The sequence below is a fragment of the Leuciscus leuciscus genome (assembly GCF_965113295.1).
Source record: "Leuciscus leuciscus genome assembly, chromosome: 1".
NCBI classification, from domain to species: Eukaryota; Metazoa; Chordata; class Actinopteri; order Cypriniformes; family Leuciscidae; genus Leuciscus; species Leuciscus leuciscus.
The window spans coordinates 54,458,879-54,472,125 of record NC_138725.1 but is presented as its reverse complement, the minus strand read 5'-3'; the positions used below and the strand labels follow the sequence as shown (position 1 = coordinate 54,472,125).

The following is a 13,247-nucleotide window of genomic DNA, read 5'->3' as shown; positions in this document are numbered from 1 at the left end:
CAGATGCCTCGGATGACGTGTCTTTGGAGAAAATGGAGAGAATGAATCAGCATTACAGACTGGAAGCTATAGTTGTGCCAATTATTAATCGGCTTCACCATTGCTCTGCCGCATAGAGAACTGTTTTACACAAGTTAAGTTTGTCTTTCCATAGGTGTTTTGAATGGAGTTTTGTGGGATGTTGTGGTTAAAGTAATGCATTATAATTTTGTTTCGTTTTTAGGAAAAGCAACATTAAGTTTCAATTATGTCTTATTTTTTCTTTCCTCAAAAGTGGGATTCATTCACTTTTTCATTCACTCACTGATTCACTCATTCATTCACTCGCTCATTCATTCACTCACTCACTTATGCACTCACTCACTCATTCGTTCCCTCTCTCACTCACTCACTCACTCACTCATGCATTCACTCACTCATTCATTCATTCACTTAGTTAGTCATTTTCAGAAACATATATAATTCTAAAACAAAATTCAGCCAAACACCATGTTTTTTTTTCAGCCGGTTTAAAATCTGATTTAAACATCTTATAGATTTTATATTTGCATATTTCATACAAGCACTTTATATTTCATATATATGCATTCTGTAACACTTTATTTTGCAGTGTCTCTGTTACACATCTTACATGTACTTACTATAAAAATAACAGTAAATGATGCATAATTACAAGCAACTAACTCTAAACCAAACCCTAACCATAACCCTAATTATGTAGTGAGTACATGTAGTTAATTAATATGGCAGAGTACTTAAATGTATAATTACACTGTAACAAGGACACCTTAAAATAAAGTGTAACCAGACATTCGTAATGTCTTAAGTTGTGCATTAACAACCAGGCTGGAGCCAGTTGTCAAGACAACAGCAAAGTTTATTTCGACCATACCTGCGAGTACCATGGCAGAGCAAATCCACCGCAGCTCTAAGGCAGCATCTGTGTTATTATAATTTACTAAAACTATAAATATAATAAAAATAAAATAAATGTCTGCTGAGATAAAATGTAAAAAAACTTTTATTTCAGCTTGTTGATAAGAAAACATTTAGTTTAACTTCATGTACTAAAATAACTCAAACTTAAACTGAAATAAAAATTTATAGAAGCTATATCGACACATAAACAAATGAATAAAATGACAAAAAACAACAAAACAAATGACAAAATAACAAATATGAACATGCCTAAGACTTTTGCACAGTACTGTACATGCACTTCTTTAGCTATTGTCACATGGCATTGATTATCCCTCCTTGTGCCAATGCTGGCACGCATGCCATAGGTTGCCGACCCCCTCTCTAGATCTACAAAACTCACACATACTACAATACTTACACGCCTTACATGAATGAGAGGTGTTCAGTTATAACTTGGATATTATGGTTTAAATTGAAGAAATAACACATTATTTTAATTATTCCTTTAAAAATTAAATGTGAAGTGGTCTATCACTTGTAACACATTACCACCAACACTGCATGCATATGTTTGTAGTATCACCTCTGTCTCATTTATCTCTTGGTGCGTGTTGCATTCTGAATTCTGTGATCTGTCTCTCCAACGTGACTGATCTCATCTTTGGCTGCTGTCCAACAAGGACATATGTCTCCTCACATAGCACTGATATCATTTTTATAGGCCCCTCACCTCTGACGGACTCATTTATCTCACATCCTGTTGATCGGAAGCATACGGTATCAGAATATCTAAACGTGAGATTAACATTCAAAGCTTGTTTGTCTGTTTGTTTCTGCAGTATTCTGGGAATGCACATATTCGGCTGTAAGTTCAGCCTGAAGACAGAGGCTGGGGACACGGTTCCTGACCGAAAAAACTTTGACTCCCTGCTTTGGGCTATTGTCACGGTGTTTCAGGTGCGTAGCGCTCTCAAAACTCATCTTACTTATGAAAGCACTGCTGCAGGTGACGGGGAACACAGGGCAACTGGGAGCTGGGTGAAAACACACAAGTGAAAACAAGAGTTGAAATGTTTTTAGACTATAACATGCTATTACAAAAAACTAAAAAACATATATATATATATATATATATTTTTTGACATATATATATATATATATATATATATATATATATATATATAATTATTTATTAATTCATTTATTTAACCAATTTTCTCCCAAGTTTAATCTAAAGTGTGTGTGTGTGTGTGTGTGTGTGTGTGTGTGTGTGTGTGTGTGTGTGTGTGTGTGTGTGTGTGTGTGTGTGTGTGTGTGTGTGTGTGTGTGTGTGTCTGCAGATCCTAACTCAAGAGGACTGGAACATGGTTTTGTATAATGGCATGGCCTCTACCTCCCCCCTGGCAGCCCTGTATTTTGTCGCGCTCATGACTTTTGGGAACTACGTTCTGTTCAATCTGCTTGTGGCCATCTTAGTTGAAGGATTTCAGGCTGAGGTAAGGTACTCACCTTAGGGCATCTGGGTAATTGAGTGTTTTGGTTGATGCACAAAGCAATCCCAGGTGTAACAGGTCCAATACCTTTCAGGTTTAGTTGCTGAATATGAAAATTTCAGAACCAATGAGGTTATTTGAATACGTTCTCCTGAAAAGCATCTGGTGGCTGTGATGCTTTCCTTAACAAGGTCAAATTTGTGCAGTTGTTTAGCAACAAAATGACAGCAAGAACATGCCGTGGCTCTAATATCTTACCGCTGTCCTAGGGCATTTTTCCAAAAGGCTATTGTTGTTCTTGCCGGTTAATATATTTTCAATGTGCATGCTTGTATAAATAGGGTTTCACGGGCAAGTATCCAGTCTGCAGGAGTAGGTTATCTCTCCAGGGAGCTTGTAGAATTGCGCCTCCAGGTTATGGTCTAGATCTGAGGCACAATGTGAGGGTGAATGGGGAACTAGAGCAAATGCGACTGACTTTCAGAGGGGGGGCAACGAGATGACATGTCTATTATAAAATGCTCATGGCTGTTTAGTTATTTTATAAGAGAAATTCTGTCCCTCACACTCTTTTATTTGTCTATGGTTCACACAGCACTAGAATACCATTGTTAACCCTATTTTGAAGTGGAAAGTATGGTTATGTGAAAACCATGTTTTATAACCAACCTCACTTTAAAAGTGAAATCTGTGCTGTATGAATGGACTTAATCAATATGTGCTTCATAACTCAACCTTACTTTTTTCTTTTGTCGTTTTGACCTTGTGTTCCTGTTTTTGTTTTTGTTTTTTTCTGTCTGAAACAGGGCGATGCTAACCGTTCCTACTCGGATGATGACAGATCCTCTTGTAACTTAGAGGAAACAGAGAAAAAGGACTCACTCCAGCTGTCAGGTACTGAGCTGTGGAATAATTGAGGAAGTGTTATTAAAGCACAGCTGTGTTTTCCTGTGTGTTTCTGAACCTTATGGGAAATACTGTGGTTTTTCATTTTGGTTCATTCTGAGCAGAAACAGTATTTTGAGGTTCAGGACTCCTTTCCAAATTATCTAAATGATAGGTTAATAACAGTCTTTTACAATTCCGGTACACTCCGCTATGGTCAGTTACATGTTAAATTAATATTCATACATTAAGCCACCAGTGTTTTGAATTCCAGTGTTTTGAATTAGTCAGACCAAGTCATTTAGTCCTGTACTGTTCAAAGGTTTGTGGTCAGTAAGATTTTTTTAATAGAAATTAATTAAAGCTGCAGTCCATAACTTTTGGCGCTCTAGTGGTTAATAAACAGAACTGCATGCGTGTTGCGGAGGAACATTGTAGCTGGAACTACTTCTTCTCTGTTTATGTCTATGACAAGTCAAGCAGGTACTGGGCAACTCCGCAGTGGTACGACCCATACCAGTCCAAATATAAACTCTTTTTATAGGTGTAGTGTGGTGATTCAGGATATTACAAAAACACCGTTTGGAAAATGGATTCATGATGTACTCGCTTATTATATCAATTTTGTCAATTTTGAACACAAAAAGTTACAGACCGCAGCTTTAATTAATTAATTAATTCAGAAAGGATGCATTCAATTGATCAAAAGTGACAGTAAAGACATTTATAATATTACAAAAGTTTTCTATTTCAAGTAAATGTTAATAAATAAATATTAAGCAGCACATCGGTTTTCAACATTGATAATAATTGACCATCAAATCATCATATTATAATGATTTCTGAAGGATCATGTGACACTGAAGACTGGAGTAATGATGCTGAAAGTTTCTCATCACAGAAATAAACTACATTTCTAAATATACTAAAATAGAAAGGAGTTATTTTAAATTGTAATAATATTTTTACAATATTACTGTTTTACTGTATTTTTTATCAAATAAATGCAGCCTTGGTGAGCAGAATGTGAGAGAATTTTTTCAGTCTTAACGACTCCAAACTTTTGAACAGTGTTTTTTGTTGTTGTTTTTTTAAGCATTTTGAAGTATTTTTTTGGAGCATGTGTGACCCACATGAATATGCTGTAGCCGTACTTACACAATACACAATGTAATATCCGAGTCTCTACATTTTAGTAGCTTAAAACTTTGTAAAATTTGTAACTGTGAACCAGGCCCAGACTAGGACACAGGCCAGGAAATCTCACTCTCCTCCAGGCCATCTCATACACCCACAACAAATTTTGAAACCACAGACAACCCTATTTTTTGTATGCCTATCTCATAAAAAAGGTCTAAATCAGGGGTCGGCAACCCTCTCTTTCGAACTTTTCACGAATGAATAGCTATCCGATCAGAGAAAACCGATGAAGTGACTAGCTACGCATGAACAGAGTTTCCACATGCATCACAGTCATTTTGATGTGTGTGGAATGTTTAATAGGACTAAATATACTTGGTTGAATATCTCCGAAATGTATAGCATTGACTATGTACAGCGGAACAAGCTGTAAGCTGTCAGTCAGTAACTTGTGTGTGCGTGATGCCCAGTGGTCGCACTAATGGTTTATCAAGAGGTTTATCAGAGCTGCGTGCTTTCATTGACTTGCGCAGTTTAATTCTCACACTTTAATAGTAGGCTATAATAACTTGTACCTTAATAAAACAAGCTGTGTTACTATAAGAAATGATTACCTCAAAATGTAGATCTGTAAAAATTATGAGGTGCTTTTTCTGAATGAAACACACAGGCTCCCCCTCTCTCTCTCTCTCTCTCACATGCCATAGGTTGCTGAACCCTGGTCTAAATCCCTAGGCTGGGTCTGTGCAAAATTATTAAATATTCTCTGAACTGCACATTCCATATTCTCTCCCTTGTGTGTGTACTTTTTTGCTATTTCTTATTTGCTATGCTATTCTTGTATCTGTCACTTCTTCTCTAGCAAGTCTACTGAACAGAACAGAACCTTGTTGCAAAACAACCATCTCATTGTAATTTGTTTGCACATATCTATATTCATCAAAGTATTACTGTTTTTCATCTTAGAATTATTTAAATACCCAAGATTTAACAAAACTATGTTTCATACAAATATAGTTAAACAAATTTTCAAATTTTCCTAGATTATTATGCATTAATATGATTTTTCTGCTGTTTTCTGCCCTAGCTCCCTCCCTACCTATACTATACCATGTCTGCTATATTAATATTGTAACTTTACAATAGATAACAGTGATGTCCTTTAGCAAACAGTATTTTGACAGACAGTAGTAATGGGTTGCTGCCCAAATGCTAACAATTGCTAGCTTACTATATAGCCTCTTCATCCTCAACTCCCTCTCATTGATTACTCTATTGGAAACTGTTTGGCAGAGGCGCTGAGCGGACGTGAGCCGAATCGTACCATTGCCAGTCAAGATTAACAGTGTCGCCTGGCATGAGAGGAGGGTTTAGAGATACCAGAAATCACAGAAGCTTGAAACTTTAATAGGCTTGGTGGAATATACTTCTTAATTTCGCACCACAAACACAAAACAAATTGTTTTTCAACTTATTGTGCCTTGCAATAAGTTAGCTAGTGTTTTCTTCTGATGTTTTCATGATCTAATCAGTCTTGGCATGTTTGTTTGTGCAGATCCCAAGATTTCCACTTTGACCCCTAACGGGCATCTGGATTTGGCACCTGCACCCAACGCCAGAGGCTTGTACCCATCTGAAAGGCAGAGCTTTTCCTTGGGTTCCCGCAAGAGCAGCGTGAGCTCTCTGGGCAGGGCTAGCCTGGAGCAGACGACGCTGGTGAGCCATTGTGCATGCTGTAGTCAACCTGCCATTCATTACAGGGTCTAACTCACCGAGAGGGCACAAACGCTATATCATACCACTCCAGCAATCCAAAACCCCTTTACAAAGCACAAAGAACACAATAATTATCCATCGGCTCTGCATGTATTAGCATTTAGCAAACCATTAATAAGACACTTACTCAGCACTTAGAGTGCCGTCTCTACTTGTCTAGCTTGCATTATATTAGCATACACACAGAGGGTCGTTGAGCGGGCACTCGAAGAGCTGAGAGCAACTTGTAAACTACATAATTATTTTTACAATGGCTTAAATAATAACAGCCCTTGTGAGGAGGTTGGCTTTTTATAAGGGCTCTAGATGGTGGGGAATTAGCTAAGAATGAGTTGAAAGCATGGTTTGTTTGCATGCGCTGTCTGTTGTTTTAGCCAGATACCCCAGGAATTATGTACAAGGTTACATCCAAAACTTTAGTGTACCACCTGAGACTATTTTGGTGCTAGGTTGTGGAGGATGCAGTGGACTACCATGATCAGATCAACTTAAATGTACTATACAGCATCAGCCTACCACTGCAATCCAAACACCAGGGGCCTCATGTATAAAACACTCAGTAGATTTCATCCTAAAACTTTTCAGATTTATAAAACCATGCGTACTTCAGAACCTGCGCAAAATTCCCGTTATAAAACCTAGTCAGCGGAAGATTGGGCATACATGCATCACAAATCATATGTATGCAATTTTGCCTATAAGGTAAACATATATTTTAGGATGTTTATATATTTTTTAATGGAACCAGATAGGCCAGTGTATTTTGCAGTGTAAATAATTGTCTGACTCAGAACCTCACTGGAAAAACATTAAAATAAATAAACATGCATATCTTACCATTTCCATCAAATTCTATCCTTCAAATACAATGGTATTTTTCATAATAATGGGAAGACCATGAAAATGGCTATCATTAGGCTACTCTCTGTTTGTGCACAACACCAACAAGGTCTTTTTTCACTGATGAAAACAAGACGATTACTAAATAAAAAACATGAATGACAAAAACTATAATGAAAATCTATTGACTTTTTTGTCAACAAATAAATTATGGTTAACTCTTGACGATGCGAAAGAGAGCTCAATTCAGTCTTATTTTCTGTGCACACAGAGAGTTGCCTTTCAGACGTCAGCTCTCGAGTCCGGAATTGAGCTCTTTCGCCTCTTTTCACGCTTGAATAGACAAATACACAGAATTACATCCAAATATCAGTTTTGGGGAATATTCACGTAAATACAATCAGTTATGTCTTTATATCGGGTGTGTATCAGTCTATTGGATCCCTGCATTCAGCCTTAAAGTGACAGCAGTCTAATTAACAGGCTGCCATCCATCATTAATACAATCAAACAACAAAAGAAAAAGAGGAAAATTACTCAATATTCTTGACTGAATAACTTCAATAGCTTTAATAATGATCTATATTTAATTTATACAAATAAATATGTCTGCTTGAAAGAATGAAGAATGCTGTATGCAAGTTATTATAAAGAATGCATATATCATTCATTAAAAATACCATGTTCTTGTTTCTTTATGAGAAGTGGCTTTATTTAATTTTAAGACAAGACATGTTATATGTGACAGCAGTTAAATCTGTGTCTGTATTGCATGTTTAAACCTTAATATCATTCATATTAATAGGTTAATAGAGTTTTCTCCAGGAGTATATCATAAGTTTGGAAACTTTAGAGAAATGCTTAATTGATGCATCACAATTTAACTAAAACCCATTAGATTCTAGTTGACAATCTTCTGTAGATATAGTCGACTAAAATCTTATGATATTTAGTCAACTAAAACTAGACTAAAACTAAAACAATTCAGATGACTAAAATTTGACTAAAACTAATTAGCTTTTTAGTCAATAAGGCTATGACTAAAACTAAAGCAAAATTTGCTGTCAAAATGAACACTGCATCAACGGCACACCTGCGTGCAGTAGAGCTTGTACAGTACTGTCTCATCGAACTTATTCAAACCGGCCAATGGACCGTTAGATCACAGAGCGAGTCCTTCAGTATCTGTCATTATACCATCCGTGTTGCTAAGCCATCTGCTAAGACAGAGTCAAGTGTGCATCATTGATCATTATTTGCGCAAATTTTTTTTTTTCTCAGAATACGAGTTCTGCTATTTAGAACACAATTTAAAGCATAATTATCATGCGCCAAGTAATCCTCGCTGTAGTTAAAACATTAAAACACAGCATGGCACAGGAAAAGTGTGAAAAGCAGCGTATCCACTACAAATAATTATATTCAAATTAATATAAAAAAAATTTTTACCTCTGGATAATGATTTCATGAAAATTCAGTGCTGAACTCCATTAATTAGAGCGGTGTATTTAATCTAAATGTGTATATCAAATCATTGAGTTTAAATCATTCTGTTTACTTCATAACTTCGCTCACTCCAGTAAAAGAGTTTGTACGCATGGTCTAGTGTACGTATGGTGAGCACATATTGTTTTTTTATAAATCTCGATATGTGTGTGGGAAATTGCGTACGCACATTTCTATGCTTATATTGCGCATACACAACATTTATACATCAGGCCCGTGGACCTGAACCCGTCTCTTTAAAACAGTGCACTTGACTTAATGGCATGTTTACTATTTTCTTCCTGTGGGCAGTAATAGCACAACATTAATTATGCCAGACAAATAACACTGAGTTTTGTGATTAATACTAAAATCTATAACAATGTTAATATAATTTAGAATATTTTCTTTCGGGACAATCGACACACCTAAGGACAAGTCAGTCGGATTTCAAAATGGTTTGATAACTGTTGCAGCATCCACAGCTAGTTCCAGCTTGTCTCACCACCATTCACACTAGAAGAGCGTTGGTGATGAGTAGCCTATACTCTCTGAATTGTCTATGACCTGGGTTTTTCTAAAGCTAATTAGTCGCTAAAAAAACAAAAAAAACAGGGATGTGTGTGTAAATGTTTTAAAGTTTTCCATTTCAAATAAATGCTGTTCTTTTAAACTTTCTATTCATCAAAGGATCATGAAAAAAAAGTTTTGCAGTTTCCATTAATAATAATAATAATAAATGTTTATGATTTCTGAAGGATCATGTGACACTGAAGACTTGTGTAAATTCTAATTCTAATTTGCCATCACAGGAATACATTTAATTTAATAAAACATTTTTTTTTAAAATATTTTCACAATTGTAATAATATATCTGTAACCATTATGTTCAGTGTGTTTAGTTTTCATGGACTTTTAGTTTTATCCTCATTCATCTCATGTGTTCCTTTGTTCAGTTCCCGCCTCTCCTTGGTCGTCATGGTTTCTGTCATTATGAGTTCATGTGTATCAGCTTTGTATCGTTTATTACCTCGTTTGGATTCACTACTTAAGTTTCCCCTTTACTGTCATTCAGTGTCCAGTCATGTCTATGTTAAGTGTGTGTTGCATCCTGTTCGCCTGTCAGTTTACAGGCGAATTATTGTTATTAAAACTTTGTGTTGGAACTCTATCTTCGGTTTCGTCTGCCTTCCTGCAACCACCCATGACAGATGATGGGACCTCCAAAATGGATTTAAGAGCTCAACTTATTTCGGAAAAGCTCAGGAGAGCACAGATTTTCTGACTTTTGCTACTAACTTCTGTCGTCTTGCACTGACCAGCCCTTTCAGCGACGAAACCCTGAGGAACCTGTTCTGAAAGTTGACCTCCCAGACACCTCTGGGCTTAACTGGAGGGAAACAGTCATTAGGTGTCTGGATAGTGTCCGGCCCCAGTCCAGAGCACAGCTAGACCCAGAGCCCAACTCACCAAGGTGGAGACTTCCTCCAGCCACGACGTGTCAGCAAGAGCCCGAGGAGAAGATGACGATACGGGGAGTCCCTGTAACATCGAGCCGCAGGTCGTGCATCCACCTGTAGCGCCCCGTGCGAGAGAATCCTGCGTCTCTGCCTCTGTTCTCTTCACTCCATCTCGGCCTGTCGACCTGTTGGCTCCGTCTTGGCTCCTCCCACCTTCCGCTCCACTGGAGACCCTCTGCCTTGCGGTTTCACCAAGTTCCATCGTCCCACCAGCTCCCCCTTGGTCAGTCGTCACTCTCCTTCCGTTACGAACTTCCGGGCCGTCCTCTGTGCTCCGTCCCTCCACCCCTACGGCTGCAGCTGGTTCCTCCTTCCCTTCGGCGCCGCCTCTGTTCTCCGTCACAACGGCTCAACCTCTGCCGTCGGGTACTCTGGCTCCGCCTTCGACATTTGTCGCCGAGGCATCGCCTTGGTCTCCAGTGCCTGCGATGTTGCTTGTTTCCACCGGCTCTCCGTCTGCACCTATGGATCCATCGTCCTCGTCTCCAGCTGTCGTCAGCCACTACGCCACATTGGCTCCTCCCTCCCTCGAGTCCACCGTGGGCTGTCGGCACTGGTGAGCTCTGGGTCTGCGCCACCAGGCACTCGACATCTTCGCCGCAGGTTGTTCGTCGTCATCCACCTACCACCATTCCTTCGCCATCTCCTCGTCCACCTCCAAAACCCCCTCCACCCCTCCTTCTGCTCTTTCTTCAAGTATGGCACAAGGTGCGCCTTGACGGAGGGGGGAGTACTGTCACTATTATGTTCAGTGTGTTTAGTTTTCATGGACTTTAGTTTATCCTCATTCATCTCATGTGTTCCTTTGTTCAGTTCTTTGGTCGTCATGGTTTCTGTCATTATGAGTTCAGCTCATGTTTCAGCTGTGTATCATTTATTACTTCGTTTGTATTCACGAATTAAGTTTCCCCTTCACCGTCATTCAGTGTCCGATAAGTGTGTGTGTTTCATCCTGTTTTTCTGTCAGTTGGATTGTTGTTATTAAAACTGTGTTGGAACTTAGAGTAGTTTTTTGAAAGCAAAAACTCTTGTAGTGTGAGCTTTGCATAAATCACGGTGTGGGGGGGGGGGGGGGGGGGTTCATATATTGACTATGAACTTGTGTTCTATGTGTCTTAGTGTCCGGGGCGAGGCTCTCTGTACCACAATTGGGGACGGCCTGCACGACCCGGTATATGGAGTCGCAGGTCGAGTTGGAACAGCTTGGGTCGATCCTCTAGATGCCTGGGGATGGGGGGTGGAGGTAGTTTACGGGTTCGTAGCCCTCACTCTCGTCCTGCTGAGCAGGAGTCCCTGCTGTCTCCTCCGCCCCCTCCTCTGCATCCGCCTCTACTGTCTAGACACTTCGTCCCGTGCAGAGAACGACGGGCTCTCTCTTTAGAGCTTCCGGAGCTGCTGCAGGTACCCGGACCGGCCCTGCCTCCTCTGCACCCCCGGCAACGCAAGAAGAGCTTCTCTGGGGGTCTGGGAAGCGTTGGAGAGCACCAGGACTGTAATGGAAAGACACCATCAGTCCAACCACAAATCATCAATGAAGTCTACCCTCAGGTCAATACACGCAAGGATAGGGAGGATCTGGACGATGAGCTGGATTATGTAAGTGCCCAATAAACCTAGTAATGGTTTTAAGGGATAGTTCATCTATAAATAAAAAGTGTCATTATGTTCCAAACCCATTTGAATTTGGTGGACCACAAAAGGAGAAAATAAGTTGAATGTCCTGGGTGCTCTTATCCTTGCAGTGAAAGTGAATGGGGACGGATTCTGCCAATGAATACATGTAATATTCCAAGCCTTCTGAATCCATATGAGAGTTTGGGTGAGAATAGCAACTTAATGTTGATCTGTATTCTGAGCAAAGCTAATTTATACTACTGTTTGTATAGTAATTAATATTTTTATTCAGCAAGGATGCATTCATTTGATCTAAAGTGACAGTAAACACATTTATATTGTTCCAAAAGATTTCTATTTCAAATAAATGATGTTCTTTTCAAACTTTATATTTATCAACGAGTCCTGAAAAAAATGCATCACGGTTTCCACAAAAATGCACAACTTTTTTCAACATTGATAATAATACGTTTTATTTATAAAGCGCCTTTCCCAAGCTCAAGGTCGCTGTACAAGAAAATAACAAAATCACAGCATCAAGCATTAGTATGCATCACATAGTACATATACAAATCTACAGAAACAAAACAGCAGAACACTAAACAGGGGAGGGTGGGAAAAGAGAGGTTTTTAGTTGAGAATCCCAGAGTTTCGGAGCCACAGCACTGAATGATTTACCACCCATCGCTGAAAGATGAAAACGAGGTACAGTAAGCAGTTTTAAGTCAGATGACCGGAGAGAGCAAGGAGGTGAATAATAGTGCAGAAGTTCAGATAAATAGTTGGGAGCAAGTCCATGAAGACATTTAAAAGTTAACAAGAGAAGTTTATACTAAATGCGAACAGGAACAGCCAGGTAAACAATGCAGATTATAGAGCAAAGGGGTAATGTGATCAGATTTCTTGATGTGATTGATGACTCTGACAGCAGAATTCTGAACATATTGCAGTCTAGTGATTGCTTTAGAAGGCAGCCCAATAAGAAGCGAGTTACAGTAGTCGAGACGAGAGGTTATCAAAGCACGAATTAGAGTTCCAGTATCTTAAGTGCTGAGAGCAGGTAACAGTCCGGCAATATTGCGAATGTGGTTGAATGCAGTCTTGGTAATAGAACTTATATGAGATTGAAATGTAAGCGATGAATCAAATGTTAGACCCAGATTTTTAACAATATGAGACAGTAATAAAGAAATGTTTCTTGATTAACTAGATCAGCATATTAGGCCCTTATTACACCTGGTATTAAGATGTGTTTTGCCTGATCGGTAGATGAGGGAGATGCATTCCCCGTTCCCTGGTGTTTTAATCTGTCTCTTTTGTCCTTTTTTAACCACTTTTGTTTGGATTTATTTAAGAGGAGGGTCTATGGGTGGGTAAATGTATGGGCTTTTTCAGATATTTCGATCTAATGTATAGATCGCTTCCGATAATGAAATTTGCTTCCCATAATGTTTACGCATATAGGCGGAGGTTAGGCTTTTTTTTGTGTGTGTCTGTTTGAATGCATTCGACCACATGAACGTTTACACTACGAAAGCAATCTGGTCGAATGCGTTTTCAACTACCTCTGGAA

At 38.9% G+C, this 13,247-nt stretch overlaps 1 protein-coding gene across 1 annotated transcript in view; it reads left to right on the top strand.

Moving 5' to 3' along the window:
* cacna1ia (calcium voltage-gated channel subunit alpha1 Ia) overlaps nt 1-13,247 on the top strand; it is a 274,744-nt gene that overhangs the window by 208,026 nt on the left and 53,471 nt on the right. The window contains exons 14-18 of the mRNA XM_082142182.1: nt 1,761-1,878; nt 2,262-2,417; nt 3,221-3,308; nt 5,995-6,155; nt 11,180-11,656. Of these exons, the coding sequence (XP_081998308.1) occupies nt 1,761-1,878; nt 2,262-2,417; nt 3,221-3,308; nt 5,995-6,155; nt 11,180-11,656 (1,000 nt within the window). The remainder of the gene's footprint in view (nt 1-1,760; nt 1,879-2,261; nt 2,418-3,220; nt 3,309-5,994; nt 6,156-11,179; nt 11,657-13,247) is intronic.